This window comes from Struthio camelus, chromosome 5 (genome assembly GCF_040807025.1).
Source record: "Struthio camelus isolate bStrCam1 chromosome 5, bStrCam1.hap1, whole genome shotgun sequence".
Lineage (NCBI taxonomy): Eukaryota > Metazoa > Chordata > Aves > Struthioniformes > Struthionidae > Struthio > Struthio camelus.
The window spans coordinates 42,119,731-42,145,657 of record NC_090946.1 but is presented as its reverse complement, the minus strand read 5'-3'; the positions used below and the strand labels follow the sequence as shown (position 1 = coordinate 42,145,657).

At 40.6% G+C, this 25,927-nt stretch overlaps 2 protein-coding genes and 1 long non-coding RNA gene across 5 annotated transcripts in view; 2 read left to right on the top strand and 1 right to left on the bottom strand.

The window, feature by feature from the left end:
• LOC104150403 (cytosolic phospholipase A2 epsilon) overlaps window positions 1-6,185 on the top strand; it is a 40,219-nt gene extending 34,034 nt beyond the window's left edge. For 2 of the 3 annotated variants that reach the window (XM_068945974.1, XM_068945973.1), the window contains 2 exons: window positions 408-594; window positions 4,836-6,185. In XM_068945974.1, coding sequence (XP_068802075.1) covers window positions 408-594; window positions 4,836-5,128 — 480 coding nt within the window. In that variant the 3' untranslated portion in view covers window positions 5,129-6,185. Of the gene's footprint in view, window positions 1-407; window positions 595-4,835 lie in introns of those variants that run through there. The other variant, XM_068945975.1, reaches the window with a different exon arrangement.
• LOC138067478 (uncharacterized) lies at window positions 3,032-8,729 on the bottom strand. The gene is made up of 3 exons (XR_011141480.1): window positions 6,875-8,729; window positions 6,185-6,319; window positions 3,032-3,621 (listed from the first exon to the last, which is right to left on the bottom strand). It is a non-coding gene; the product is annotated as an uncharacterized lncRNA (long non-coding RNA).
• Window positions 8,730-8,950: 221 nt separating this feature from the next.
• EHD4 (EH domain containing 4) overlaps window positions 8,951-25,927 on the top strand; it is a 28,074-nt gene continuing 11,097 nt past the window's right edge. Inside the window, exons 1-3 of the mRNA XM_068945982.1 lie at window positions 8,951-9,261; window positions 17,128-17,304; window positions 21,641-21,738. Coding sequence (XP_068802083.1) covers window positions 9,023-9,261; window positions 17,128-17,304; window positions 21,641-21,738 — 514 coding nt within the window. The 5' untranslated portion in view covers window positions 8,951-9,022. The remainder of the gene's footprint in view (window positions 9,262-17,127; window positions 17,305-21,640; window positions 21,739-25,927) is intronic.

The window sequence follows — 25,927 nt, the reverse complement described above, 5'->3', positions numbered from 1 at the left end:
TATGCGCTGGAAACATGTCATCAGCCACAGAAAGTCATGTCTTGGCCAGGGAAAGGCACAAAGAGCTGTCCCGCTGTTCTGCCACTGTTACCTAGAGATGCCCAGTGCATTCAGACTACCCTCTAGGAGTACCTACTTTAGTAGTTGTGCCCACTGTAGCATCAAGGTTCTGAAGAGATTCGGGCTCCCTGCTATCTGGTCCTTCAGATCTTGGCTCCCTATCCAGTCTATGGAGAAATGCAGTTACCACACCCAAGCTGGGTACATGCCATAATCTTTCAGAACTTGGCCCTTACTCCACAAGCATTCCCAGTGAAATTGTTTTTGAGACAAACTCAATAAAATGTCTTCAGCATGTTCTGATGTTTCGTTTTGTTTTGTTCTGTTTTCCTATTATGGCAAAACAGCCTCTGAGAGAAGCCTCTAAATACTTTGCAGAACAAGGAATTCCTTTCCCTAAAAATGTGCCAGATGAACTGGAAACATCAAATCTGAAGGAATGTTATATTGTTGGGGACAAGGAAAGCCCAGAAACGCCTATTGTGGTATTTTTCCCTCTAGTAAATGACACCTTCAGGGACTACAAAGCACCTGGTAAGTTTACAACAACCCACGACTTCTTCGGAGGCAGTAGCCTTCCACTCTGTCTGTTACCGTGCAATATCTATTGTTCAGATCACCCTTACGGATTCAGTCGCACTACAGCACAAGATATGCCTAGATCTGAATTATATCAGGGACCATAAAATACAGAATGTTCTTTGACAATGGAGCAGCAGCTGGGATAAGCCTTGGATGTGTATGCCACCCTTCAGATTTTTTCAGGGTTTTCATAGGTGGATTGTAGAGTTCACAAATGAAAAACATACTCTGTCTGCGATAGCAAAAATTAGCAAGGTGATTTGCTTTCGTACTTCTCATTCCTTCCCGTTAGAGAATGCTCTTGGGAATCCAAGGATTTCATTGTTTAAAATCATTTGCAGGCTTACAGTTAGGCAGATAACCTTGAAAACAAAAGTGTGAACTAGTAAAGTGATGAAAATATAACACTGAGACATGTGGACAGCTTCTGTTCACTTCAGTGAGTCCCAGAGTTCGAAATCAAGAGAAAAGTTTAAATAGCAATATTGCCAGTCACTTCAAAACAGATGAATTCTAACAGATATTTTCTCTTAATCTTCTCCCGCAACTTCACACTACTTCTTCTGGTGCCAAAAGTCTCAATTATTTCTTCGCCAGATAAAATGCCTAACACTTGCTATGGAAATACTTTTATTTTTTTAATCACTTCAAAGCCCCACAATATACTGAAGACCACAGATCCTGGGATGCTATATAGTACCTGAAATTTAATAGCAAAACAAAGGACTTTATTGTATTAATTCCTATTTTGTAAAGCAATTATTAAAAATCATACAGTATTTTTACTTTGTAGATATTCTGGATTGAGTTCCTTGCTTACCTGAGGTGTGAAACTGGGATTTTTAACAGGTTTCTAATATGCTAGGGTATTTACACAGGTGCACGCCCCTTTAAACTCAAGCACTTAACACAGATCAGATACCTAAAAGGTTAGTTTCTCTAGTTGCCCTTTGTAGAAAGAAAGAGAGAAAGGAGAGCAGAAGAAAAAACTAGAACAGGAACCAAACATTTGATCCTATGTTTTGCTTTCTGTGGGAATTTACCTCTCTCTTTCCCTCAGTGATGTGCAGAACCCAGGGATGGTTGTCCTTAGCTTAGCTATCTAATATAAGGTATGTGTCAGATGACACGCAAATGCTATTTGTCAACATCAATTATCAGGGAACCTAAAATGGGGTTTTGTTATGTATGTAGCAAGTATATGAGAAGACCTGTGTGATATCTGCATATCACACACGCTTAGACAAGCCCATGCTGTCTGACTGGTTCAGCCGGTAGCTGCAAGCGGATATAAAGAATCAGCGAGGGAACAGGTTCTGGTGGGGACCTCAGGAACAGGAGCCCCTGCTGAGCTGACACGCAAGGGCACAGCCAAGAGAGGCTGTTAGGAGGCTGCCACCTCTCCAAAGGGGATGCCACTCACCCCAGCTGGCGGCAGGGACGCCACAGAAAGCTCTAAGGCTGGGAGCAGAGGCCTGCCCTTGGGTCAATGACAGACAGGGATCAGCGATGAGCATAACTCACAGAATTTCAGTACCATGTCCTGGCCCCAAACTAGACTGTACAGCATCTAAAGTATTAGTTCAATTACATGAATGGGAGTTTTTCTGGAGCCAGATCATCCATGAGCTTGATCAGCAATGAGAATTTTGAGCCTGAGTAGTTGATGACTAAAACTGACCTATTTAAACTGAGTTACTTCTGCACTGGTTAGACTATCTCATGTTTGGAGTAGAAAGGGGAATTGCTCTGTATGAGGCTTAGGCTGCTTCATTCAAGACTCTCTCTGCAAAGCCAGGCAGAGTACATTCACTGATTTTACAGAGACCCTTCCAGGCAACCACTTTGAGTGAGTAAACTGATTTCTGGAAACATGAAAGGATTTTTTTGTAGCAAGACAAGCACAGAAAAGATCTATGTTTGAGAAGATTCCCTGAATGCATGTGATTCTTTCAGTGAAAGAGAATGATGGGTTTCTGCAAGGTCTGCTGCCCTGTTTTAATATAGATAATGCAGGTAGTAGCGACCGAAGAGGCAGACTGTTATTTATGGTACAACAGCCAATGTAATGGTCTCATTGAAGCTGACAGAAACATTTTCTCATCTTTGCTGTTCTCACATCTGTGATAAGAGGGAATCAAGCATTATATTCCCTGTCTATATTAACCTTGGTTAACTATCATTGATAGTTTTATCTGCCATTAGCGTTCATTTCTCGGTTGGCACCACTCTCTTTTTAACTCGTACCAGCTGTTAGAAAACGTAGGGGTCTGTGAGAATGACGGGGAAGGAAACAAATCTGAGAACCCTCATGCACAGGCTAGCCTACAGCAGTGGATCTCTGGCCTAGGGTTGGATTGGAGGGATTGGAGCCCAGGAATCTGCACAACTGAACCAAATTCATTGAGCCTTTTCCCTGGATGGACAGATCTCCAAGAACCTCTTTATTCTGCATCTGTACTATAAGGCAGATATAAGTTCAGTCTGCCCGTATGCTCTGTTGCACTAGGGCAGAGTTGAGCCAAAGCTAATATGGTCAAGTAGGCTTTTGACATTCTTCGAGTGTGGGCAGAAAGAGCTCATGTTTGCTCAGAGTTCAGGAAGGGCAAGTTTGCATACTGTGTGCAGCGTACAGCATGTAAATACACCCTCAGCTCAGGCAATATTGGTTGCATGTACTGAGTTTAGCGTATAGACATATTTCTGTCAGCTCAGAAGTTCATGGTGTGTCCAAGATAGCAGCTAAATAAAGAGCACCCTTCCTGCCAGTGTCTAGAACAGATGGTCAGGTCCAAGCTGAGATCAGCTGCTGTATTGAATCACAGGTGGCTTTTGAAGGTCATAGAAAAACAAGTGAGGAGATGTGTTTTACATCTTCTACATCCATAAATTTGTTGGTATTTGTGATCACAGGATAAGCCTTGGGTACTTGTCTCCCAGTATCAACAGCTCACTGAGGAGGTCCCTGTGAATGTTGCTCTGCAAATAAACAATAAAAATAAAAGTTTTTCATTAGTTTTGGATCTAGTTTCTATTGTCAAATGAATTAAAATAAATAAGTTAACTGAATTTGTCTTCAGGTTATAAGACATGATGGATCTAATATTTCCAGAGGTGACACTTCTGGGACTATCTGCCTAATTGTTTTGCCTGGGGCTGTCATATATATGTTGATTGTCCTGGGATGATGACATGCGCATGAAAAGGTCTTTCAGTGTACCCTGCCATGTCTCAGTGTTTTAGGCAGTATTAGGCTCATTCTCACTGCTGATATTTCATAAAGCTTGTAGTCTTTTTATAGCAATAAGTAGCTCATGGAAATTACAGTTAGTGTTTGTGCCATCTGTTTCCGGGATATGTCCAGATAACGGCTCTGTGAAGTCTCTAGGTTCAAATAATAGAATCTAGTTGTTGTTGTCTGTTTTCTATACCTTTTGATAATTCCTCCCAGTAGGAACCAAGAGTTGATGTAGCAGACTGTGCTGGGGAATAGCTTGGCAGAAGAATATCTGCAGAGGTCACTGAAAAGGCAGGTTTGCTTTTGGAAATATCCTTGGTCTGAATCCCTGAAATGGGCAGATTTTCAGCAGCCTATTTCTAGAAACAGGAAAGCATAGCAGTGAGGGAAATAGGATGTAAAGTCAAAGCTGGGAGACACAGAAAGTGGCAGTGGCATCAGAGGTTCTTTGCTGGTAAAGAAAGTATGCTATCATGAGGTCCTTGTTGCTGTTCCCTGCTTTGGGAGAAGGAGAGGAAAGAAAGAGTAATTGCTCTTTACTCGCCACCTTAGCTAGAAGTGCAAGCTGCTGCGCTGGCTAGGAGATGGCAGCAAGGCAGGGGCCAGGGCTGGGAGAGCAGCAGCCTCTGGAGGGAGACCTGGCGCAGTGCCTGGCCATGCTGCCAGCTTGGCCCAGGGCTGGAGGAGCAGACACGGAGATGGATCGCAGTCTCACCTTCCTGTGTTCAGAAAAGGAACTATTCTACTTGTTCTGGCATTTTCTAGGCTGCCAGAACAACCTGTACTCCCCCTCAGCTCCACCAGCTCCTCTACCCCGCTACTACCAATCAAATACACCAGCAATAAAATGCCTGTGGAGGGAAATCTTTGGGTTGTGATCAACTGCACATGCCTGAGAAACACGCAGATCCTAATCGTGTTTCACTAATTAACCCAATCCTTGTTTGTCCCTTAGGCGTGAAACGTAGTCCCTCAGAGATGGCAGAAGGTGATGTTGATGTTGCCAATACCTGTGGCCCGTATTACATAAATAATCTGAGTTATTCGGAGGAAAATTTCGACAAATTGGTGAAACTAAGTTACTACAATGTCCAGAATAACAAAGACTTGATTCTTCAGGCCTTGCGCACAGCAGTGGAGAGGAAAAAGAAGCATAAGAAAGAGCCACCACTGCAAAAATCACCCAGTGGTGATGGCTTGTGTGAGTCCCCAGTGGAGGGGGATCCCAGCATTCTGCTGACTGCCTAGCACTAGGAAGTATAAAATAAAATATCTGAGTCCTATTCACAAAGAAAAAAGGAACTTGATTAAAGAATGAAGAAAAGCCAAAGAACGCTAAGAAGAGTACTCTGTCACCAAAAATTCAAAAGCCCATCTGTCAGTGAAGGGAATAAACACAAAAAACAAAGCTCTTCCTTAATGAATTAATGTGCTTCCCTTGTTGAAAGCCTCAGGAGTGTGGCCAGGTCAGGCTGTGCTACGCTTTTGCTCGCAGAAGTGACCTTTCAGGCCAAGGCTGAAATATGTGGACAAGGAAATGCGAGGAAGTTGATGTTGACAGTATTTGTGTTCTACCTGTTCTATAAAAAGAGAGGACTGTAAGTCCAGAAATGCAACAGAAAACCAAATCTGCTGTTTCTAAAACAGCAACAAGAAGCCAATTTGTGAACTAAGGAGTCTTCATGTGAATGTAAATAAATATTAAACTTGATGTAATAAAACACTTTTTGGTGTCTGAACTACAGCAAATAAATGTTTTTTGGAGGTAAAATGTTGCAGCAATTTATTTTAGGAGCTTCTTCCTCTACAAGCAGAATTATTAAAGACAACATGCAGACTGCCTTCATAGCTGCTGAAAAAATACTGAAGAAGAAATGATGCTTGCTCCAGACCTAGTTGTGAACTATCTCAGGATCCTGGGACAGTTTGAGTTTCAGATTTCATTTAAGGCCTATCTCTCCAAGAACTGACTCACACTAATTTCATTAAACTGGATTTAAATGTTACTGGTACATACTGAAGGCTTGAGACTTAAAATCTTTTGAGACTATTACATTTTATAAACACATAAACAACATAGGCAAAGTAGATCTAAAATTCTATTTCTAATACCACTCACCCAAACTATGATATCTTCCTCATTTTTAACTTGCTGTAGAGTACTCCAGCTAAAATTAATAGAACATTCACCTTCAACTTTCTGACACTTTGTTCATCACATCATCATGAAAACGGTTCCTTTCGTATAAGCATTCAATTGTCACGACGGAGATATAGCACGTTTAATGGCGGTTGGATAACTACCTGGAACCTCAGCTGAATTCTTCAAAATGCTGAGCACTGCCTGAGTGAATCCAAGTTCTAGGGAGAATCAGGCTTTCATGGAGTGTAAAGAGTGACATTCTTCTGTGTGGACAGAGTTTGAGAATTGGAAGAAATCTGCAAAATAAAATACTGGCATTTGTAAACCTGACCTCTATAATGTACAGGAATATACCTGAAATATATAGAACACGGGGGGGGGGGGGAATAGTTCATTTGATTGTTGGGCAAAAATGATAAGGCATCTCTTATGGATAGACAAGAGTGTATGTTTCCAATTTTCTAAGTTCAGAGCTGCTCTGTATTCAAAGCTGAATGTAGCCTGAGTGCGCTCTTTGAGAGATGAAATCTCGAGTCTCCGCTTATATGTTTTCCTAGAATTAGTTTAACTTTTATTCAATGTTCCTCTTTTTAAAAAAAAATTTTTAGAGGTCTTGTTTCTACAAGCCCATGGCACTTTGGTCTGTTTCCTAGAGGTTTCCCTGCTCATCAGTTCTACAGTACTATTTTTTGTAAAGAAATCCTGATATTGTGGGCCTAAAATGGAAGCTCGATGAATCCCATTGCCCTCAATATCAGGAGTCTCCTCCTAGGTGGTTCACAGGCGGAAATGTGGTTCACTAGGTGGAAATGTAATTCTTTTGTTTACCACTTAGGTCAATTAATGCCTACCTGTTGGAGCACACAGCAGGAGCCCATACAGCTCCTGTTTGGACTGTACACCCCAGGGTTCACCTCTCACGGAAACCAGGCAGCAGAGAAGGAGGTCAGGCTGGTGCATGCTGCATCTCATCGCCGCTACTGGATGTAGCCAAAGGGCACAGTAAGACCTGAGAATTTGGAAGCACTCCCAGGTTCCCTTATAGTTACAGTTTTATTGTCTGAAGGGCAAAAAATTATCCCACTGACGGCAGGAAGCGTCTAAGCAGGAAGTTTAAAGACAAGCAGGACTAGGTGTGTAAGTGCAAACGCTTCCTGCAGCTTTCCAGGAGCCACGGAGGGGTCACAGAGAACAATGAACATTTTACCTCATTTCAAAAACAGAACAGTGGAACTGAAGAAATAATGCAGTATCTCTGACTTCTCTATATCCAGCAAGAATATAGAGGAAAATGACAAGGATGATCAAAGGGGGGGATCAGCTTCCACACAAGGAGCAAATAGGCAAAGAATATGGAACCTAGAAAAAGGACAGCATGAATGAAAGGGGGGAAGAGAGAGCTCTACAAAATCTGGCCTTGGCATGAGCAAGATGGACAAGGAGTGATTGTACATCTCTCTTTTAACACAAGACCTCAAGGGGATCAAACAAAAATAACAAGTGTCAGGTTCAAAGTAAACAAAAGAAGGTAGCTCTTCATACAGCATGTGATTAAGTTATGGACCTCTTTGCCACTGGATGTTGCTGTTGATAAGTTTACATGGGTTCAGAAAGGATAACGTAATTACATTTAACAGCCTTGGGGGGGGAAGTCATAAAAAACAGGATGAATGTGAAACTGAACTTTAAAAAAGGGGATTTCAGAAAATGAGGAAGCCAGTCAATGAGACCCTACATGAAGTGATGTAAAATCTTTAGACTCAGCATGGAAATTGCAAAAAAAAAGTTGCAAAACACATGCACAGCCCTAAATAAAATGTGAAGCAAGGAACCAAGAAAAGGCAGAGTGGTTAAATGCTCAGAGGCAGAGCCTTATTAAAGTCTAACATCTGCTCTTTGAGGAACAGAGCAGGGAGGGAGGGCACATCTAAACCTGCTGATGTATTTAGATAAGAGCAGGAGCGTATAGAGAAAAAGGTAACACACAAGAAGGAAATTAGGAGGAGGATTGTGGAGGGTAAATAGCTAAAAATGTGAATCTGCAGGTGTGCTGGACCAGCTAAAAGCAATTACGATGAGGGTGATACCGCAAAGACGCCAATGACTTTATGTAAGTGTGGCACAGGAAAGATGTACTTCTAATACAATGTTTACACACAAATTTAGTAAAAATTCTGACAACTTTTTTAACTGTAAGCCCAAGCACCCGTGCCAGTGAGCACAGATAAAACTTTCACGTCAGCGAAATACTGATCCATTTGATTGATGTCCTAAATCTGTTAGTGAGCACGGTATTTTTTTTCCCCATTAAAATCTGTTGTAAAAATAACGGATAAAGTGATCTTCCCAGGTGGAAGAGCTGAGGTTAAAAGCGACGGCCATATCCGCTACGCAAGTCCCACAGCAAAGTGTTAATGTCCGCGCTCAGAATTTTCACTGCGTTTAGAAGAGAATAAGCTGCCTAACGCAGCAGTTAACCCCCACCGCCTTCAGTCACGCGCTTCTTCGACGTCGTCTGCGGACAGCTACAACCTTCAGGAAAACGTGAAAAAGACTTCTGGCGGATCTACGCGCCAGGCCTGATGCGCTGAAGAGCTTCTGGTTTTCAGCTCAAGGGGCTGCAGGTCTTCGCTGGGCAGCAGGAGCAGGTGCAGTTAACGTCCAGAGGCAGGTCTGGGGCTAAAAAACAAAACAAAAAAACCCCGAACCCCAACAACCCCAACCCCCGACACCGGGTATATATTGCAGGGAGACGCAAAGCGAGGGCGCCAGTCTTGCCTCCCGCCGCATGTCGCTGAGGGGACGCGGGGGGGGCGGGGGAGCCTTAGCTGAGGGCGGCGGCCTCCGCCGTTAGGCGGCGCCGCCGGCAGGACGCGGGCGTGGCCGGTGCCACCGCCCCGGCGCGGGGGGAGGGCGCCCGCGACCCGCCCCGGCGGCTGCGTGCGCTGCGAGGGGCGGCGGCGGGCAGTGCGGCGGGGCAGCGCGGCGGCGGCGGCGGCATGTTCAGCTGGCTGGGGAAGCAGGGCGGCGGGCGGGAGCGCGGCGGCAACAGCAGCGACGTGGTGCAGACGGTGACCGGCGGGCTGCGGGAGCTCTACCTGCGCAAGCTGCTGCCGCTGGAGGAGCACTACCGCTTCCATGACTTCCACTCGCCCGCCCTGGAGGAGGCCGACTTCGAGAACAAGCCCATGGTGCTGCTGGTGGGGCAGTACAGCACCGGCAAGACCACCTTCATCCGGTAGGTACAGGCCCGCCGCGCCTGGGCGGGCGACATCTTAGCGGCGAGCCGCGCCGCCGCCCGGCCCTCCGCCGACAGGAGCCTGCGCCCCTCTGCCGGTCAACATCTGCTGCTGGTTTCGCCCGGTAGCCGCCGCCTGCCGCCGCCTCGGCCGTCGGTGACGCCTCGGCCGTGCCGGCTGCGGCCGGGTGGCCGGTACCTGCCGGGCCGGGCCGGGCGGCGCCGCCTCGCCGGGCGTCAGGCCGCGGGCTCGGCTTTCCCCGCTGCCGACCCCGAGCTCCTGGGCCAAAAACGGGGGTAAAAGCCCCTCTCTGACGGCGGGGGCCGCTGGAGCCGCTGAACATCTCTCTGCACGGGTCACTTCTGGCAGCTTCCTGCCTAAGAACGTTCTCTCAATTTCATGTTTTGCTCGGAAAGTGCAACCTTTTCTACTTCCTGTTAACTTTAGCCATCTAAACTATTTCAAAGAAAAAGAGTCACTTGAAGCTAACATTACCATCACAGACCTTTTAACCTTTTCCTTCCCATTCATTCCCAAAAAGTAGCTTACGGCAACAGACTGTATGTGAAGATGGGGGAGAAATGGGATAACAGTTTGGGGTGAAAGATGCCGTAGTATCTTGAAAGTTCTTTTTCCCCATTATTGTGTTTAATTACACCGAATAAGAAGTATCGCTAGCAAGTCAACGTAACAATAACGTTGCTGTTGCAGTATTTTCCATCTTTTCTGTTTTCCTTATTACTAAGGTAGTAACTATGAGGTTAGGAGGTTGAAACGTGCCTCCGTTATTATCTTGCGTGTGCTTGCAGTGTTTGGCTCTTACATGCATCTCGGAAATCTCTAAGAAAGATTACTTAAAACTTTCCAAAGGACACTGAGAGGTCAGATGGATCAAATTTTTACCTGCTTCTTATACCTGAAGTTTGTTGCAGTCTTCCTTGAGGTTTTACAGATCTCTCGCTTTTAGTTTCAAAGGTTACTGGCAGCCTTACTGTAATATTCTTTTGTTCTTTTTATTGTGCAAAAGACCTGTCTCCCTTCTCCTGCATTGAGGAACAATATTTGCCTTTACTCACCTGAGCGCTTTTCAGATGTTTACAGAGCCAGTCATGTTTCTTTTCCTGTTTCACAGCTAGCTAATTGGAAGTGTAAAGCAGAACTTGGTTCTTTACTGGTTATTACTGAATTCCTGCAAACACTTACATACAGTGTGTTTGCTCAGAGGAGTAAGTAAAAATAGAAACAGGGCTATAATTAAGAGAAACTTAATTTCAGGATCCCTAAAGGTAGTTGCCAGAAAGTGTGTGGGGAGGGATGATGTGAGGAGGGATGATTTGGGTTTTTCCTAAAATTTCTTCAGGCATGCTGACTGATTAATTGTCTGTCTTACTGGTGTTCAAATTAAAACTGCTTTGTGAGTCTGAATGTACTTCCAGATATATGTTGTTTTTGGTTTATGGACAGAGGAAGGTGAGAGCATGGGTAATTTTGAGACAGAATGGTCCAGACTGACTTACCAGAACCTGTTCAGCCTGTCTGCTGAGTTGCTATGTCACTTGCAATTCATAGGTGGTTTTTTTTTTCCTCCCGTTCCTTTTCCTGTAGGAGTTTGCCTTAGATGAGAACACGTGTTTTTGATTCATGGATGTTCATATTTTCTGCCCTTTGTAGCTGTCCAAATTTGACTGGAGTATAAGTCAATATCCAGCCTGGAAACGCTAATGTTCCTTATAGTGCTTTAGAAGTATTTTTGGTACTGCTGCTTTGTAGGTAACCAGTTACCACTTTGAATGTGTCCGTTAAAATACTCAGCGATAGGGCTGGCTGATATTAATGTATAGTCTGGGCAAGAAAAGAGACATCATTTATTACAACTATTTCCAGCCTTCTTAGCCTAATTTCCCAAGGAAATGAGGCTTCATGGGTCACTGTTGGGGGAAGATGTCCTGAAAAACTTTGAACTCATTGACAGCTGTCAACTAAATTTGACAGAAGCAGGGTTTCAAAGGTATTTTCTTAAGAGTTTTATTCAAATATCTGACTGAGTGGAGGAAGAGACTTCTACTGTGCTATGCCCTTCTCTTCCCCCTTCTCTCCTATCTTAGGTAGATTGCAGTGTGGTTTAATCCCTTATTAGGTATCAAAGAACTCAGAAAGGAATTCACCCTTGAGACCCAATCTGTAATAAAACAGCTGTTATTGCTTCTACAGAACCACAGTCCGGCCTCTCCGTTAACACCTTGCCTGGGGAAACCAGATAAATGTTTATTACATCTGTGTTCACTATAGAATAGATTTAAAACTGTCAGTATCGGAATGAGAAAACACTCCATTCAAAATGGACAACTACGTAAGAAAGCGATATAAAAGTTACACCACATTGACATTCAAAGGGCAATTTTGAGAGAGGAAAAAAAAAAGCAAAGAAATGAGAAGTGAAATACTGCTTCTATGTGAAGGCAAGACTTATGAAAGAAGAAATGGGAGATTATTATAGTGTCCAGGTCAACCACATATAAATTTTCTCTCTGACGGGGTGAATTTTCAATGGAGAAGTGCTATGCTATATATATATATGTTTTTTTTTCTTTTGGCAACCTTTTAACAAGCAAACATTATTTAAAATCTTAATTAAACTCTTCTGTTCCCCAATTCTTCATTTCATAGTCAGCTTTTTATGGAAGACTGTCTTGAATCAGATCATACGTTTCGGTGGAGGAGGATTTTTGTTTTGTTTTTTAGTTTCTGAGGCTATGAAACACTAGTTTGCATAATTATATAACACTAGATGAATAATTCCTCTGAAGATGTGCTTTGGTGTTTGCTACCTTGGCAGATGGAATTAAAGGAGGAAGTACTAGATCTACTTTAGTGTTTACTCTTATGTTTATATGTGAACCTAAAATTTTGTTATCTGATAAATATTCATTTTGGACTTACTTTCTGTGCTCTTAAATAACACAGGATAACTTGATGAGGGAGTTACCATGAAAACTTCACGTTTTTACAGCTCTGACATGTACAGACATCCACCAGTTCCTTCCAGCAAGTCTTCATGGAAAACATTGATCTAGCAATGACCAAATGTCCCTAGGTGTTAAGATCCAAAAAACCAAACAAACGAAAGACATTTCTAGGTTTCTGACAGTGTTTCTGATCTTTCACTTGATGCTCTTATACTCTTTGCACTTGGAACAATAAAGTGGAACTGGCCACTTTCACTGTCTGAGAAAGGTGCAACGTAGCAATATTGTTTTATGTCTTTGACAATGCTAACAATTCAAGCAAATGCAGCCAGGCCCAAATAGCAATGCTCTTTTGTCTGATTGTTCTTTTTAATGGAGTGGGAGGGTGGGTGAGAGTGCTCATCTTGCCTGTAAGCTGCTTGACAACATACCTGTGGTGCTTTTGCAGTTCTCTCAATTTGTCATGGCTGCTCTAGAGGAAGGAGCAACAGAGGAGAATTATAGTGCATCAGAGATGGGAGTTAGAACATGCAAATTTGTAGTTGCTGATCTCTTTCTCTCTAACGAAGAGCTAAAGTTCTAGTCTGTTATAATAATGCGTTTAACTCATAAGTAACTGTATTTTAGAAGTGTAAGAGACTCACTTTTTTTTTTTTATTAGAACTCAAGATGAGGAAAAACAATTAAATTCCTCAGCTTGCCAGACTGTGCTTTGAGTTTCCTGAGAAGTTATTCAGAGGTTAAAATGGTAGACTTCCTTCTATTTAACTTAGCCAGAGCTGAATTTTGGAAAAGCACCATATTGTATACACAATATGTACAGCTTGCAAGAAAATTGCAGTTGGTTATGTGGCAAGAAAGGGCTGCATCTTTTGGAGGAAAAAAAATTGTTCTTAATTTCTCAGGGTTTTAAAGCTGGAACTTCTTTCTTATTGACACCACATGCAATGAGTTTTTATTTGGAGCAGAACTATCATACAAGAGAGCAAAAATCCTGTGCTAGTTTTGTTGTGGGTTTTCTGTTTTGTGGGTGTTTTTTGTTTGTTTTTGTTTGTTTTTCTTTTTTTTAAGACAGTGGTGGGACATGGGGCATAACTAGTTTTGAGTCAAACAGCCTTGTCAAAGGAGACTTTAGTGTGTGTCTCCATGCATCAGAGCCATCACTAGTGTATCCTTTCCCAGCGCTGCTGGGTCTGGCAAGCCTATGTTGCTGTGTTTAGCTGACGGGTTGAGCCTTCAGATGGTTATGAGCATCAGGAGCTTTGGGTAATTCTTGCTGTCTCTGGAACTTCTGTAAAACAGTTTCCCGTAGTTCGGATACAGGCCTTGCAAAGGGAAATAGATGGATGCTTTTCAGCAAAGGAGAAAGGTTATAGCCCAGGTGAAAACAAAGGGAGAAGAGCAAGTCCCTTGAGCCAACAGGATGTCTGTTTGATCTAGACTGTCTCTGGGACATGTGCTATTTTTAAGCATTCTTCCTGTTAGCCTTTTTGAACTCCCTCTCTGCTGAAAATTCCTGAGAAGGCCATGAGGTCACGGATGTTAAAAATCCAGGTATTTTCCTATCTTAATGTAGCCTACTGTACAAAAAGTTGCAACATTTCCATTTATGGAAGACTGGTCTCCCCTTTTGTGCAGCTAAGTGAAGCTGATGTTTTCATGTTGAGAGGAAGTGTGATAGCTTAAACAGCCAGTACTCAAGATCTAGGGTTTATTTTAGGCTGTACTGATTCTTGATGTGTGACTGGCAGACGATGTCTTAATGGAAAATGCCTGCCTTCACAGTGTGGTGCCTGCATCTGTTGAGTAGCTCCGCTAGGCACTGCGACCATTGGGTAGGACTGAATATTTGGAAGGAGCTCTTACCTATGTGGATTATTGTCGTTATAAAAGCTTGCTTTTTTTTCCCCTCCTCAAGTGTGTGAAGTTAGTTTGAAAGTAACCTCACAATTCAGTAGCGGTTACATTCAAGTCCATTATTTGTCTAGTTACTTGAATATGCAGATAATCTGAATCTGTACTGTTCTTGTTCTGAGCTGAAAATCCAGGTGCTGGAAATTCTAAAAGGTGCTTGATACTTTCAACTCTTCATAAATTCTGCAAGTGTTGCATGTGCTGGAAATTTCACAAGCAGGCTACAAGGTGTTGGTTGTGTGTTGTGTGTGTTTTTTTGTTTTTTGTTTTTTTTTTTTTTTTTAAAAAGTGATCTAAAGGAGGAAGACCATTGAGGATCCATCACCATGCCTGGCAGGTTCATAAGCTTTTGATGGATAGCAATTACACTATTATCCTGGAGGTCTGCTATCCTACATTCAGATCCCATGATGTAGTTCTATGTGACTCAGGGTCTGTGATTTTTTTTCTTAAGTACATCTGATTCAGTACAATGCTGTTTGCTGCTGCTCTGGGAGCTTCTTGTCACTTATGTCAGCACCTTATGAACTGCTTGCCTCCTGTCAGCAGGAGTCTGGCATTGATGATTCATATTAAGAAAATAACTTAGTTATGAATCCTGTAGAGATTTCTTTTCCCTTGAAAAAAGGGCAGTAAGGAAAAGCAGAAATAAGAGATTTTTAAAAAGGAGAGTATTTTATCATGGCAAGTTGAAATCTCATTTTAGAAGTTAAAAGTATAATTAAGCTTTTAAAATCAATGCTTCAGATAAAATTTAGTCTGACTTTAGTTTAAAAAAAAGTGGCTGTTGCAAATCAGTCATTACATGCTGTTTTAGAGGACTATAGTCTGTCATGATGTTCCATGTGAAGGTAGGGATAGGCTTTTCTATTTCAGGAATTGAACTCTTTGCTATAGCACTTGAAACTCCAGTGTTTCCATGCATAGAGAGTTCAACTGTTGAGCTTAGAAAGGATTTTTTTCTTCATTTAGTTCCTTCATCTTTATCAAGTAGATCATGTGTGGTGCGTTGTACACTCATACAGGTGCAGGGTTTTTTTGAGGGGATTGTTTTATATGTCTGTCCTTGTGCATCAGGTACAGGTTACTCCAGAAGCAGAACAAATGACTGCAGCATGTTCTGTCCTCAGTGTTCTTATGTTCCTCATTTCCTGCAGCTTTTAAGCAATTTTTTTTTTTTCAGTTTGGAAGCAGAAAGTTGCAAACTGTTCTCTGCTTTCAGCCCCTTAAATCATAGGTTCCCTGTAGGAAAATAGAATTGTTCCCTGCAACTTTGAGTAAAAACATTGAGCTGCTTGGAAACCAATTTAACAAGACTGGTGGAAAGAGATCTTTGAAACGGTAGCATAGACTTAGTTCCTTAAAACTAGCTTCTGTGCACTGATACTGTAACTGCTTTGAATGTTTGGGTACTGGAGAACTGAAAGACGAACAGGATTCTTTGACACATACAGATACTTTGTGGTATGTTTTTACAGCTAGAGCAGCCTGTCAGTCCTCTCAAATCAATATTGCCTCATGGAATATTAGAGGAGCAGACAACTGTTGTGAGATTAAGGACAAGGACAATCCTACTGCTCAAAGACCAGTGTCGATCTAGAACATGCTCAAAGCTATCTAGTATTGCCATTGAATGTGGGACCATTGCCCATGCCTGAAGAATTCTGATTTAAATCCAGGTTGATTATTTAAAAAGTAAAATAAAAAACAAAAACCCTAAATCATAGTTGGTCAAAACTGGTTTGAAAAACTCCAAGGTGACATGAAACCTGTGGAATTAATAATTATTGGTAAGACTTTGTTGATTTGAGAGAGGATTTTAATGCTATTGTAATGTCAAATTACAGCATACTGAAAAAGCAATTTGGCCATAGTCTTTCAAGGTGATAATTTTCAAGGTTGTGCTGTTGTGAATGAAGACAGTAGTACTGATGCTCTGTAAAAGTAAAAAGGGTGGTTTGCTCCTTATTTGAAAAGTAGCAGTTGTCATAATGTTGGCTGGAGGAATCTTGTAAGCTGGAGGCTTACTTCATAGGCTTGTATGTTCTCTTCCTTCTTCCTTTTCATCCAGGAAGGGATGCCAACAGGCTTTTCTTTGAGTACAGACTCCAGCTCCATTAAGTTTTAGCATTTAAATAGGTGCATCCTTCATTTGAGATCTTCTCATCTTGAAAGTCAAGTCTTGCTGTGTCAGACTTGGTCCACTGCGTAAGTGATGTTTGTGTCTCTTGAGTAGCTTACTCAGAAGACTTAAAAGCCTTTCTGTTGGTACAACATTGCATGACTTGATGCCTCTAGCAAATAAGTTACCTTTAGGCCTGAGGTTCTGCAGTTATAACTTTGACAACTACGATTTGATACACAGGTCAAAATAAAAGCTCCTTTCCTTACTCCTAGACAGATGTACCTGTATTGCCTCAACAACTGTGTGATCTGTGCCTGTGTTAAGATTTTATAGCTTTAACTCATCTTATGTTGTAACTGAATTCATTTAAGGGTTAGATCTGTCAGCAAACTGACAAATCTGTTAATGGACTGTGTTTCAAACCACTCCCTCTGAGTACAAGCAGCACTCACAGCTTGAGGAGACATAGAAAAGCAGCAGTGTCTTGTAATGTAAGCAGCATGGTGTTGGCTAGCTATAGCCAGCCTAGCAAAGGACCCTCACTACCACTCTGGTCATTAGTAGCAGCATACAATTGAATGATCCAGATGCTATAGTTGAGGACATACTTTCCAGGCTTTTTTTGTAGAGGGATTGACTTTCTTTATCTTATGACCTAGTTGTTGTGAAAACCTGGAATTCACTTCTGTTCCCCTCCCACCCCTGGTTGCTAACAGAAGTAGTGAAATGCAGGAAAAATGTAATTTTATGACTCTAGAACACATACATCCTTGGGAATTTTGAAGAGAATTATAGGCATTTATTTTTTTTATCATCAATTTCAGTCATTCATTTTGTTCCTTTGTGTTCTCCATCTGTAGGTATCTGCTTGAACAGGATTTTCCAGGCATGCGCATTGGTCCAGAGCCTACCACAGATTCTTTTATTGCTGTGATGTATGGAGATCCAGAAGGAAGCGTTCCTGGAAATGCCCTGGTTGTTGATCCTAAGAAGCCATTCCGCAAACTCAGCCGCTTTGGAAATGCTTTCCTGAACAGGTGAGATCTTGGTTATTTGCTGTCTTTTGGTTGTAATTTTAAATTGCTAGTTGCTATCTTCAAGCATCAATGTTTACTAAGTCTTTTCTGCTGTACCCATTTTGACCAATATGAAATAAGGGTATTCAAATACAAGTAGGAGTAGTGGCAGTTCAAGTAAGTTAATAATTACAGTACTGTGTAAGGTAACATTACCATAGAGCTACATATGTTTTTAAGGAAAAAAATGGAGAGGGAAAAAAAGACATAAGGGGTGTGTGTGTGTGTGTGTGTGTGTGTGTGTATATATATATATAAAATATTAAACTACCGGAAAAGAAAAATCATTGTTAAAAGCAGTTCACAGAAAACTACTGAAACACTGCACCAGTTGACCTGTTTGTAAGGCATTAGGCAATTGAAGCTCTAGATCAATTGAGCAGAGAGATCTGTGCCCAAGCTAAACTAGTAGATTAGTACTATTAAAAACTGCTGTCCAAAACAGAGAACTGTTCTCTGATGCTGTTTTGTTGCTTTGCGCTGTCTCCTGTACACCAGAGTTCTTGGTATAGTTCTTCAAAGTTGTGAATTGCTATGATGTGTAAAAAGGCCTACACAAATGGATAGTATTTGAATATACTTTCTGAAAAAACTGTTTATTCAAGCTATAAGTGATTAATTTTGGAGCTGGTCTCAGAGCAATCTGATAGACACAGGAGGTTAGTGTTAAGTTTTGGGTGGCTGTTTTACATTTGTGAAAAGGGGAAAGTTGTTGAGGGGCTATGGATATTGCAGCAGGTAACTTGTATAACAGGCTAAATATTTCCCGTTCAAAGTTATTAATAACTTTATTCAGATGGTGTGAGCAATCACCTTGTTTTCTTCCTGCGCTTTATAGCGATTTGATATGGAGGCCTGGTTTTGGAAGACAATGAAGATAAATTGGTTCTCTTTTAACAATGAACTTTCCTGTTTGGCTGATAAAACTAGCTCATGTGTTAAAAGTTCATCATGTACAGTCTTATCTCTTGCTGTGCATTTCACAGAAGAAAGTTTATAGCTGCTTATATTTGACTTGGCTATCAGTTTGTGAGAGAGAAAAATATATGCAATGGGAAGCTGCAGTCAAGCCATATTTTAAATAATATTTTTGGGGCCTAAGACCCTTTTCTGTGAAGGAGAACGTTAGCAGAGTTCTGTGTTCCAGAGCGCTATTCTAATTCTCTCTCTCCCTGTGTCACTATATACTAGGTTATCCATGCAGCCAGTTAATATAATTATATTTTAAATTATATTTTACACAATATTCTAATACTTGCACTTAAACAGAACATGTAATACTACTAAATGTTTGTTTGGATGAGTGGGTAATATAATTTCGTGGCTAAATCAGCTCTCTAGCTAGTTGTGCCAGATCCTGAATCTTATGCAGACAAGGTTGTTTGCTAGCTGAAAAGATGTACATTCTACATACAAGTTGGAAGTGGGGGACCTAGTATGCCCTTGGATGCTGAAGAAAGTAAATGTAGCTGAAGAATATCGCAGTAGTCCCAACAGTTGACACTGCTGAGAATAAACATGTGATCCTGCTGCATTCTAATATATTTCTGAATGGACATAAAAAGCTGTGTGCATTCTTATTAGATGCTTTGAATCATCCAAAATAGATCTTCAAAAAAAAAAAAATTAAATAAAAAGAACAGCAGATCTTTACAGGATTGTTGATTTCATTTTTGCAAATGATGCAACTCTTATTTGCAAGTTTCCTTAAAACAATTTTATAATAATATGAAAAGCACAAGACTATCAAAGTTCTTAGAATGCTAATGTGTCGTAAGCACTTAGTCATCTCATGCAACTATTTTTTGTAAAGCTATGTTTTTGTGCAGGTCTGTTCTCATCTGGGCAGGTAGTATGTAGCTTTGCTTTTTATGGTACAACACTTAACTCATGTTTATAGAGGTCATGCAAGACATGGTGGTTCAGAGCCAAGCCTCAATGTCAAAAACAGATATTTCGGACAACTTAAAACTGTAATGAACATTGTTTTTGAATGAGTTTTGGAGTAATATTTTCATTCCCTCTGTCATCTTTAAACTATAGATTTACTCTAAAAACTGTAGCCAGTTACTTTTAATCTGACCTTATCCTATTTCATATCCTTTCCCTGAACTGTCCTTCTCACTACACTGCTGACGGCTATGAAGTCAGCAATGTTGTTACATTTATGCTTGTTGCACTCTTTCTTGTACAACCTTTCCCAGCTATCTCAGTTCAACTGATGCCTAGGTCAAAATACTGCAGCATTGTTCAGCCGAAATAATCGTTCTTGTCTTCTCATAAGATATGCTGAGAAACATCTCACTGATACTAAACAAGTGCAGGGCTTTCTAAACTGAAATGAAGTTGTTTGAAGAAACGTAGATGAAAACTCAAATCTTTACAAATTCCAAATTTATGATAGCTACTTCATGTTGTATGTACTCGTGAGTGTACGTTTTTGTAATGGTTGTGGTGGTCAAAGGTACTTTCTTTGTCGCTTATCTACATCATTATGCTTCCACAAAGTGTGTTTGCTTTAACGTAGTTTCTGCTTTACGTTTTGGATAGTTTGAAGACAATTTGTTTTGTTCAACAGAGCCTCACTGCTCTTTCAAAAGCATCTTATAAGCTGGTGCAAAGTAGCTTAAGTGGAGCAGTTTGCTTCAGGATATGTAGTATGTAAATAAAAAAAATTAAAAAAAAAAAAAAGTAAGGTATTATCAGGACAAGATGGCTGCTTTTTTTTTTTTTTTTTAATATCACTTCTTTGGTTTCAGGAAGAGAGGAGCTGATGCTGTCTCTTCTGTTGCATCAAAGAAGGGATTCTTTGTGCTTTTGTTACTACAGCATCATTATTTCATAGTCACCTGAGAAAAAAGGTGAAGCTGGGTGTAAGGATTTTTATTTCTTCCTAATTTCCTTGGAACTTATCTTCTGGATCTGTGGGTTATCTGTTTATAAGTAGCTTCAGAAATCTGATGATGGATCTTACATTTCATGTCTGATACATGACTGCCTGACCATACATAACTTGGATTATTTTTGGTCTTCAGAAAGTATTTGTCTGAACTTAGCATGGTTACAATTTGTTGTCAGTGATATCCTAATTCTGTAGATATTATCCCTTCTAAAACAATTAATTATCACTTTGCAGCCACCTTACAATTTGAGCCTGCAACTTAACCATGTATTAGATTGCCTTTGAGAGAAGGATGTTTTACAGCTGAAGTTCTGCTTGTTTGTACTACTGACAGCTGTGACAATTGGGAGACCTCTTCATGCTAGTGTTCAAAAAAAAAAAAAAAAAAAAGTGTTGCTATATTCACATGTTAGATTTCAATCTAAATTTCTGAGAGTGATAGCTTTTTGTTTTGAGTATTCAGTTTGACTCATGACATGGTTTACAAGCTTTAAAGAAGGAGAGCAGGTTACATAAATACAGTATGGTATTGAGCTGCTACCTAGTAAGGTTAAACTCTTAAGCAAATCTCTTAACTCCCTTCATCATAAACTTCCTTTAAGTTTTAAATTATTGCAGAAGCATCCAAGTAGTGTAGATTTTTACATAGAAAGTGTCCTGAACTTGTGGCACCACAACTCTCAGATGCCTTATAAAGTAGTTATTTTTCATAACACCACCGTTGAATTCGTCTTCTGTCACAAAGATTGGAGGTTATTTACAGTTTGCTGTGTGTAAACTCTTGATTCTACCAATATGAAAACTTTTGCTCTGTTTGTGGGAGAAACTGGTATTTTCAGTTCCACAACTGCCACCTAAGAAGCATGGTAAGTCAGAAATAGTGACCATTCAAACAGTGCTAGAACAAGTAAGACTGTGACTGGCCAATAACTGAAATTCAAGCATATTGTCACTATAGCTTTCTCTCTGCTTCCCTTATCTTTTGGCCAAATCCAAAGAGATTCAAAAGATGAAGGACATAAGGTTTTGGTTCTTGCATGTACCAGTTTTGGTCCTAGCAAAATGTTTGTGTATGCTGGCTTTTTAATATTACAGGTTTCACCCATGTTGTCAGCTCTTCTGATATTTGGAATTTTATTGGCACTTTGATGTATAGTTTTACAAGATTCTCTCTTTTTTTTGGTGCTTTAATTTGGGGGGGGGGTGTTTTTGATTAGGTATAGTTGCCAAATGGGTTCATTAAGGACTTCAGAAACTGTATCTCTATATCTCTATATCTATATTTTAATCTCTTAAATCTGTCTGAAATCAGATACATCAAGGGAGACTTTCAAAGGACAATCTATGCATGAGCTAGAGCTGTAGTTAATATGTTTCTCTGTTCTTTTCCTGCAGGTTCATGTGTTCTCAATTACCTAACCAGGTTCTGAAGAGTATCAGTATCATTGACAGCCCAGGCATTCTCTCTGGAGAGAAACAGCGCATCAGCAGAGGTGAGCTGCAGGGGTTAAAAACAACCGAATTCACTAACTCAAATTTTGCTTTACTGAGAAAGCCATTATCCTGATCTGTTAGGCACCTACTTTAGTGGCACTGAGCAGTGCAGTTTCCCAGACTTTCTTAACGCAAGGCCCATTAAAACCATGTCTTAAAGATGGAAGTAGTTTGGACTTTATTCCAGTGAAAACTGGTGATGTTGATCTCTCTCATCCTGCTAATATGACTGCAATTAATCTTCAAATGGCTATGCTTGCATGGGCTGTTGACTAATTAGTGATTTCTGTCTTCTGAGAGCCTTATTTTCATCATTTTAATGGCTTTCAGCTAAGTAATTAGGCTCTTATTTCTTCATTATTTTCAGTAGTATGTATATCTGATAATAGCTGTAGCTCTTCAAACTGGTTATGTTTAAGAACTGAGGAATGTAGGCTATAAGTAAGGTTCTAACTGTAGGCACAGTTGCTAGTGTTTCATAGGACATTACCAAGCAATATTATAACATAGTTTTCACTCATAGGAAAGAGAGTTAAGGTAGCAGGAGAAAGAGGGACTAAGACCTGGGAGGGCCAGGAGACCGTGGTGGAATGAAGTGCCTCAGTATTAGGGATAGAGATAGGGTAAAGGATTTGGTGTCTGTGGAGAGCAGATGAGAACTGTCTTTGCTCCTAGGAACACCTTCCCTGAATATCTTTGAATATCTGATATCCCTGAGTTCTTCTTCCTTTGTGGGAAGGAAAAAAAATTTCACTGAAGTATATCATCTTCCATAATACCCAACACAATAAAAATAACAAGTTGGGGCTATTAGCCCAGACAAATTTTGATTTTGGTTTTCTTCAGACTGTAAACCAAACTTAACTTGGTTAGTGAAATGCTCTGCTGAATATTTCAGGACTCCTTTTTTTATTCAGTGTCAGAATGTGTCTGTTCTGTCCTGTTCATTGCTCATACAGACATGTGAAGCATTCATTGTGGAGAGTGTGTTATATTTTCCTACACCTGATAAATTGATCAACTAAGAGATGAGCAGCAAGAGCGCTCTACATTTGTGCAAGCAAAGGCTTCAATGCTGCCAAACCAGATGGGCAAAACAAATACTGCAAGTTGACACATGAAATTTTAAGCAGAAATGAACAAATACATAACAAATACTTATTAGTCCTTAAAAATCTTCTCATAATATGTCCATAAAATGGATAAGTCTTGGTTTAGAGTCTGATAGAATTGTGATGGTCTTAAATCTCACTTTTCTGCTTCTCTGTTTAGGTTTTCAGGTTCCTTTACCCTCCACCAAAAAAGTCTCATCTTTCTCCCTCTCTGCTTTGTCAATTAAATTAAGGGAAAATGATGATTGACAGCAATCAGGTATTTGCTGCCACTGCCATAACAGTATGGAAGAAAATATGAAATACACAGTAAAATAGAGCATCACACTAATTGGCCACAAAAAAGTGAGCGATTGTGTGGTTAAAATTTTACCATCGTGGAACTTCTTAGGCAATCCGAGACTTCATATGTGATTATGTCTCACTAGTAGTCCCAGGTTGTCTCACTGGTAGTCTTGCATTGCTTAAAGGGCTATGGTTCGTCACTGCCATCTAGAATTGGTCTTTTTAATTAACAAAACATGACTACTGCTTTACTGTTCAAAAACTTTCTTGATGGTGTGTGTCGTATTTGCTTTTATGGCCTAGTTGTCCCTGCCCTTTGATATGGTAGACTTCCACAGTGCTCAGTCACAAAACTTTTCTTATGTTTTACAGGCTTTGACTTGACTTGTGTTTGCATTTCATGACATTGTTAGGAGTTTGTTAAATAACATAACTTGACATAGTTCTTACTAAAACTGTGGGTCTGCTGTATGCTGTTTAGCTTTGACCAGTTTGGTTGTATCATAAATAAGGCTTAGGGAGTCAGCTTTAGAGTTGTATTCCCTGCGCTCCAGGTTTGCAGGGCAACTGCTGCCCAGGTTTAAGGTTTCATGTGGTTAGACACCACATGCGCTGAGTTACTACAATTGATTATAGGAATTACTGCATGTTCTTGTGATTGGCAATCCTGTGCTCACCCTTACATTTTTGAAGTCTTGCATAGTCAGATACTCTTCCTGTATATGATTTCCTGACTGTATTTCCAGTACAAATGGTTTTGTGGAGTACAAATTTGACTTATCCTGTGATGCTTCACACTGCAAGGACTTTCTAAACTGCTTCCTGAAGGATTCAGGCTGACTGCAACATATTTATGCTACCGGTCTAATTTAGCACATTTTGAACTTCAGTTGTTTAAATTCCTTTTAAAATGTATGTACAAATCTAAGCAGGTTTTTACAAGAAGGTTCCTAAAGTCCTTAAATGTGTTTACATCGAAGGAAGTTTGTAAGAAAACACCTTTGCTGGTTTGAAAGTGTGCAGATAAAAATTTGTTATCCCTTATATTCCTTGGCTGCTGCTTACTGAAGTAAGGAGATGGGTTGTGTGCTTCTCTGGAACTGCCGTTTCCTTTTGCTTAAACCCCATTACAGGCTTAAGTATAGAAGACTCTTCTTTGCTTGCTAGGAAAGTTTTAAACATACAGAGCAATTCTTTAGAAGAATTTATTTTCTAACAATTTCAAAATTTTATATTTCAACAGCTTGAGCAACTTTTACATTTCAACAACTTAACTGAAAGTTTATAAACCTTTTTCTTCTTTTCTAAGATTTCCTTTCTCTTATGAAACTGGTGCTGTTTTTTGAAGAATACATCTAAGATGGGATTTTCATAATGCTGTAGTGTATATGACATTAAATACTGTCTGATAATTATTCTTAGATGCTTTCTACTCTGCATGTTATTAGTTTTTGCTTGTATATTTTGTTCTAGCAGAGGAAGCTTGGCCACTTTCTAACACTGGTGTGCAGCAACTTTCCTTTCTGGTGATGTTTTAGTATGTTTGGAAGAGAAACAACCATTCTTAGCTTACAGGATCTTAGTATAAAAGTTGCGCACTACTCTTTTCCTCTCCCCCCCCACCCCTTACTGTGAGTGACTGCTTAGCTGTTTAACTATCAATGGACAAAGCACCTGCATAATGGTAGGATTTGACAGATACCACTATGAGTAAGGTGAACTCCTAATCAGGCCAGTAAAGCTATCAAACGTTAAATTTCAATTTTAAAATGCGGCGCCGGGGGGGGGGGGGGGGGCAGTGAAGGAATTCTCCCGAAACACAGGCTATGTGTTCCTTACCAGCGAATTTTATTTAAAATTTTGGAAAGTTGACAAGGTACTCCTGAAAAAAGGAGCTGATCCCTTTCCGAAGGATCAAAAATACAGAGTACAGCATTCAAAGCTGTTTGGCTTTTGACGCTCCTTTCCCCTTCCTTTATCAGCTGGAGCATGTGCTAGAGGCTTCCTGCCTGACTTTGTACTGACTGTAAGTAATTTCAAGAGAAGGCACAGACATGTGCCAGCGCTGTCACCCTCTCGGACAACGGGAGGCACTGTACTGCCTGCACGCAGTGAGCGTGCAAGAAGGGTCTGTAGCATGACTAGTGATGTTTACAAAGCTGATTTCAGGCGCACATATCTGAATGTTGGCCAAGATTTGAAAGAAACAATGAGTGCAAGGAGAGGAAGAAGGTGAGGCAAGGGCTGCCAGGACGTGGGGAGGAACTACTTTTAAAAAGAGAGGGGGGAAGTGCTGCCTGCTGTTTGGTTCATGATTTAGTATTGGAATGACTGTCCTCTATATGATTAAAGCAGCTACTCAGAGTATGTAGGTGACTTTCCTGTGGCAGTGTTCAAGGCAAGGCCTTAATGTTTTATTGTAAATGTCAATGAATGCCCATGGGTTAGGGAAGGAAACACAAGTTCCTCTGTCTCATGATTGTTTCCTAGGGATGTAAATGGTAACTGAAACCCAAAGGCAAGAGTTTCAAGAAGCACAGGGAAAGAATGCAAAGGAAAATGCAGAATATTGATGAGTTTGCTTTTTTTAGAACTGGCATTACTTATATACCGGTAATTTTCTCAGTTCAGTTTTGTTTGTGAAATGTAGTTGTGGATTAAATCAGGTAATACATGTAGCTACAGCACTGTGTCAGGCTTTCCCTCGTGGTGAGGTGCGGTGCCTTCCCTTTAGGACGAGGCTGCCAAGAGGAATACAGTAAGAACGTTATCCAGGAGTGCTGAATTGAGT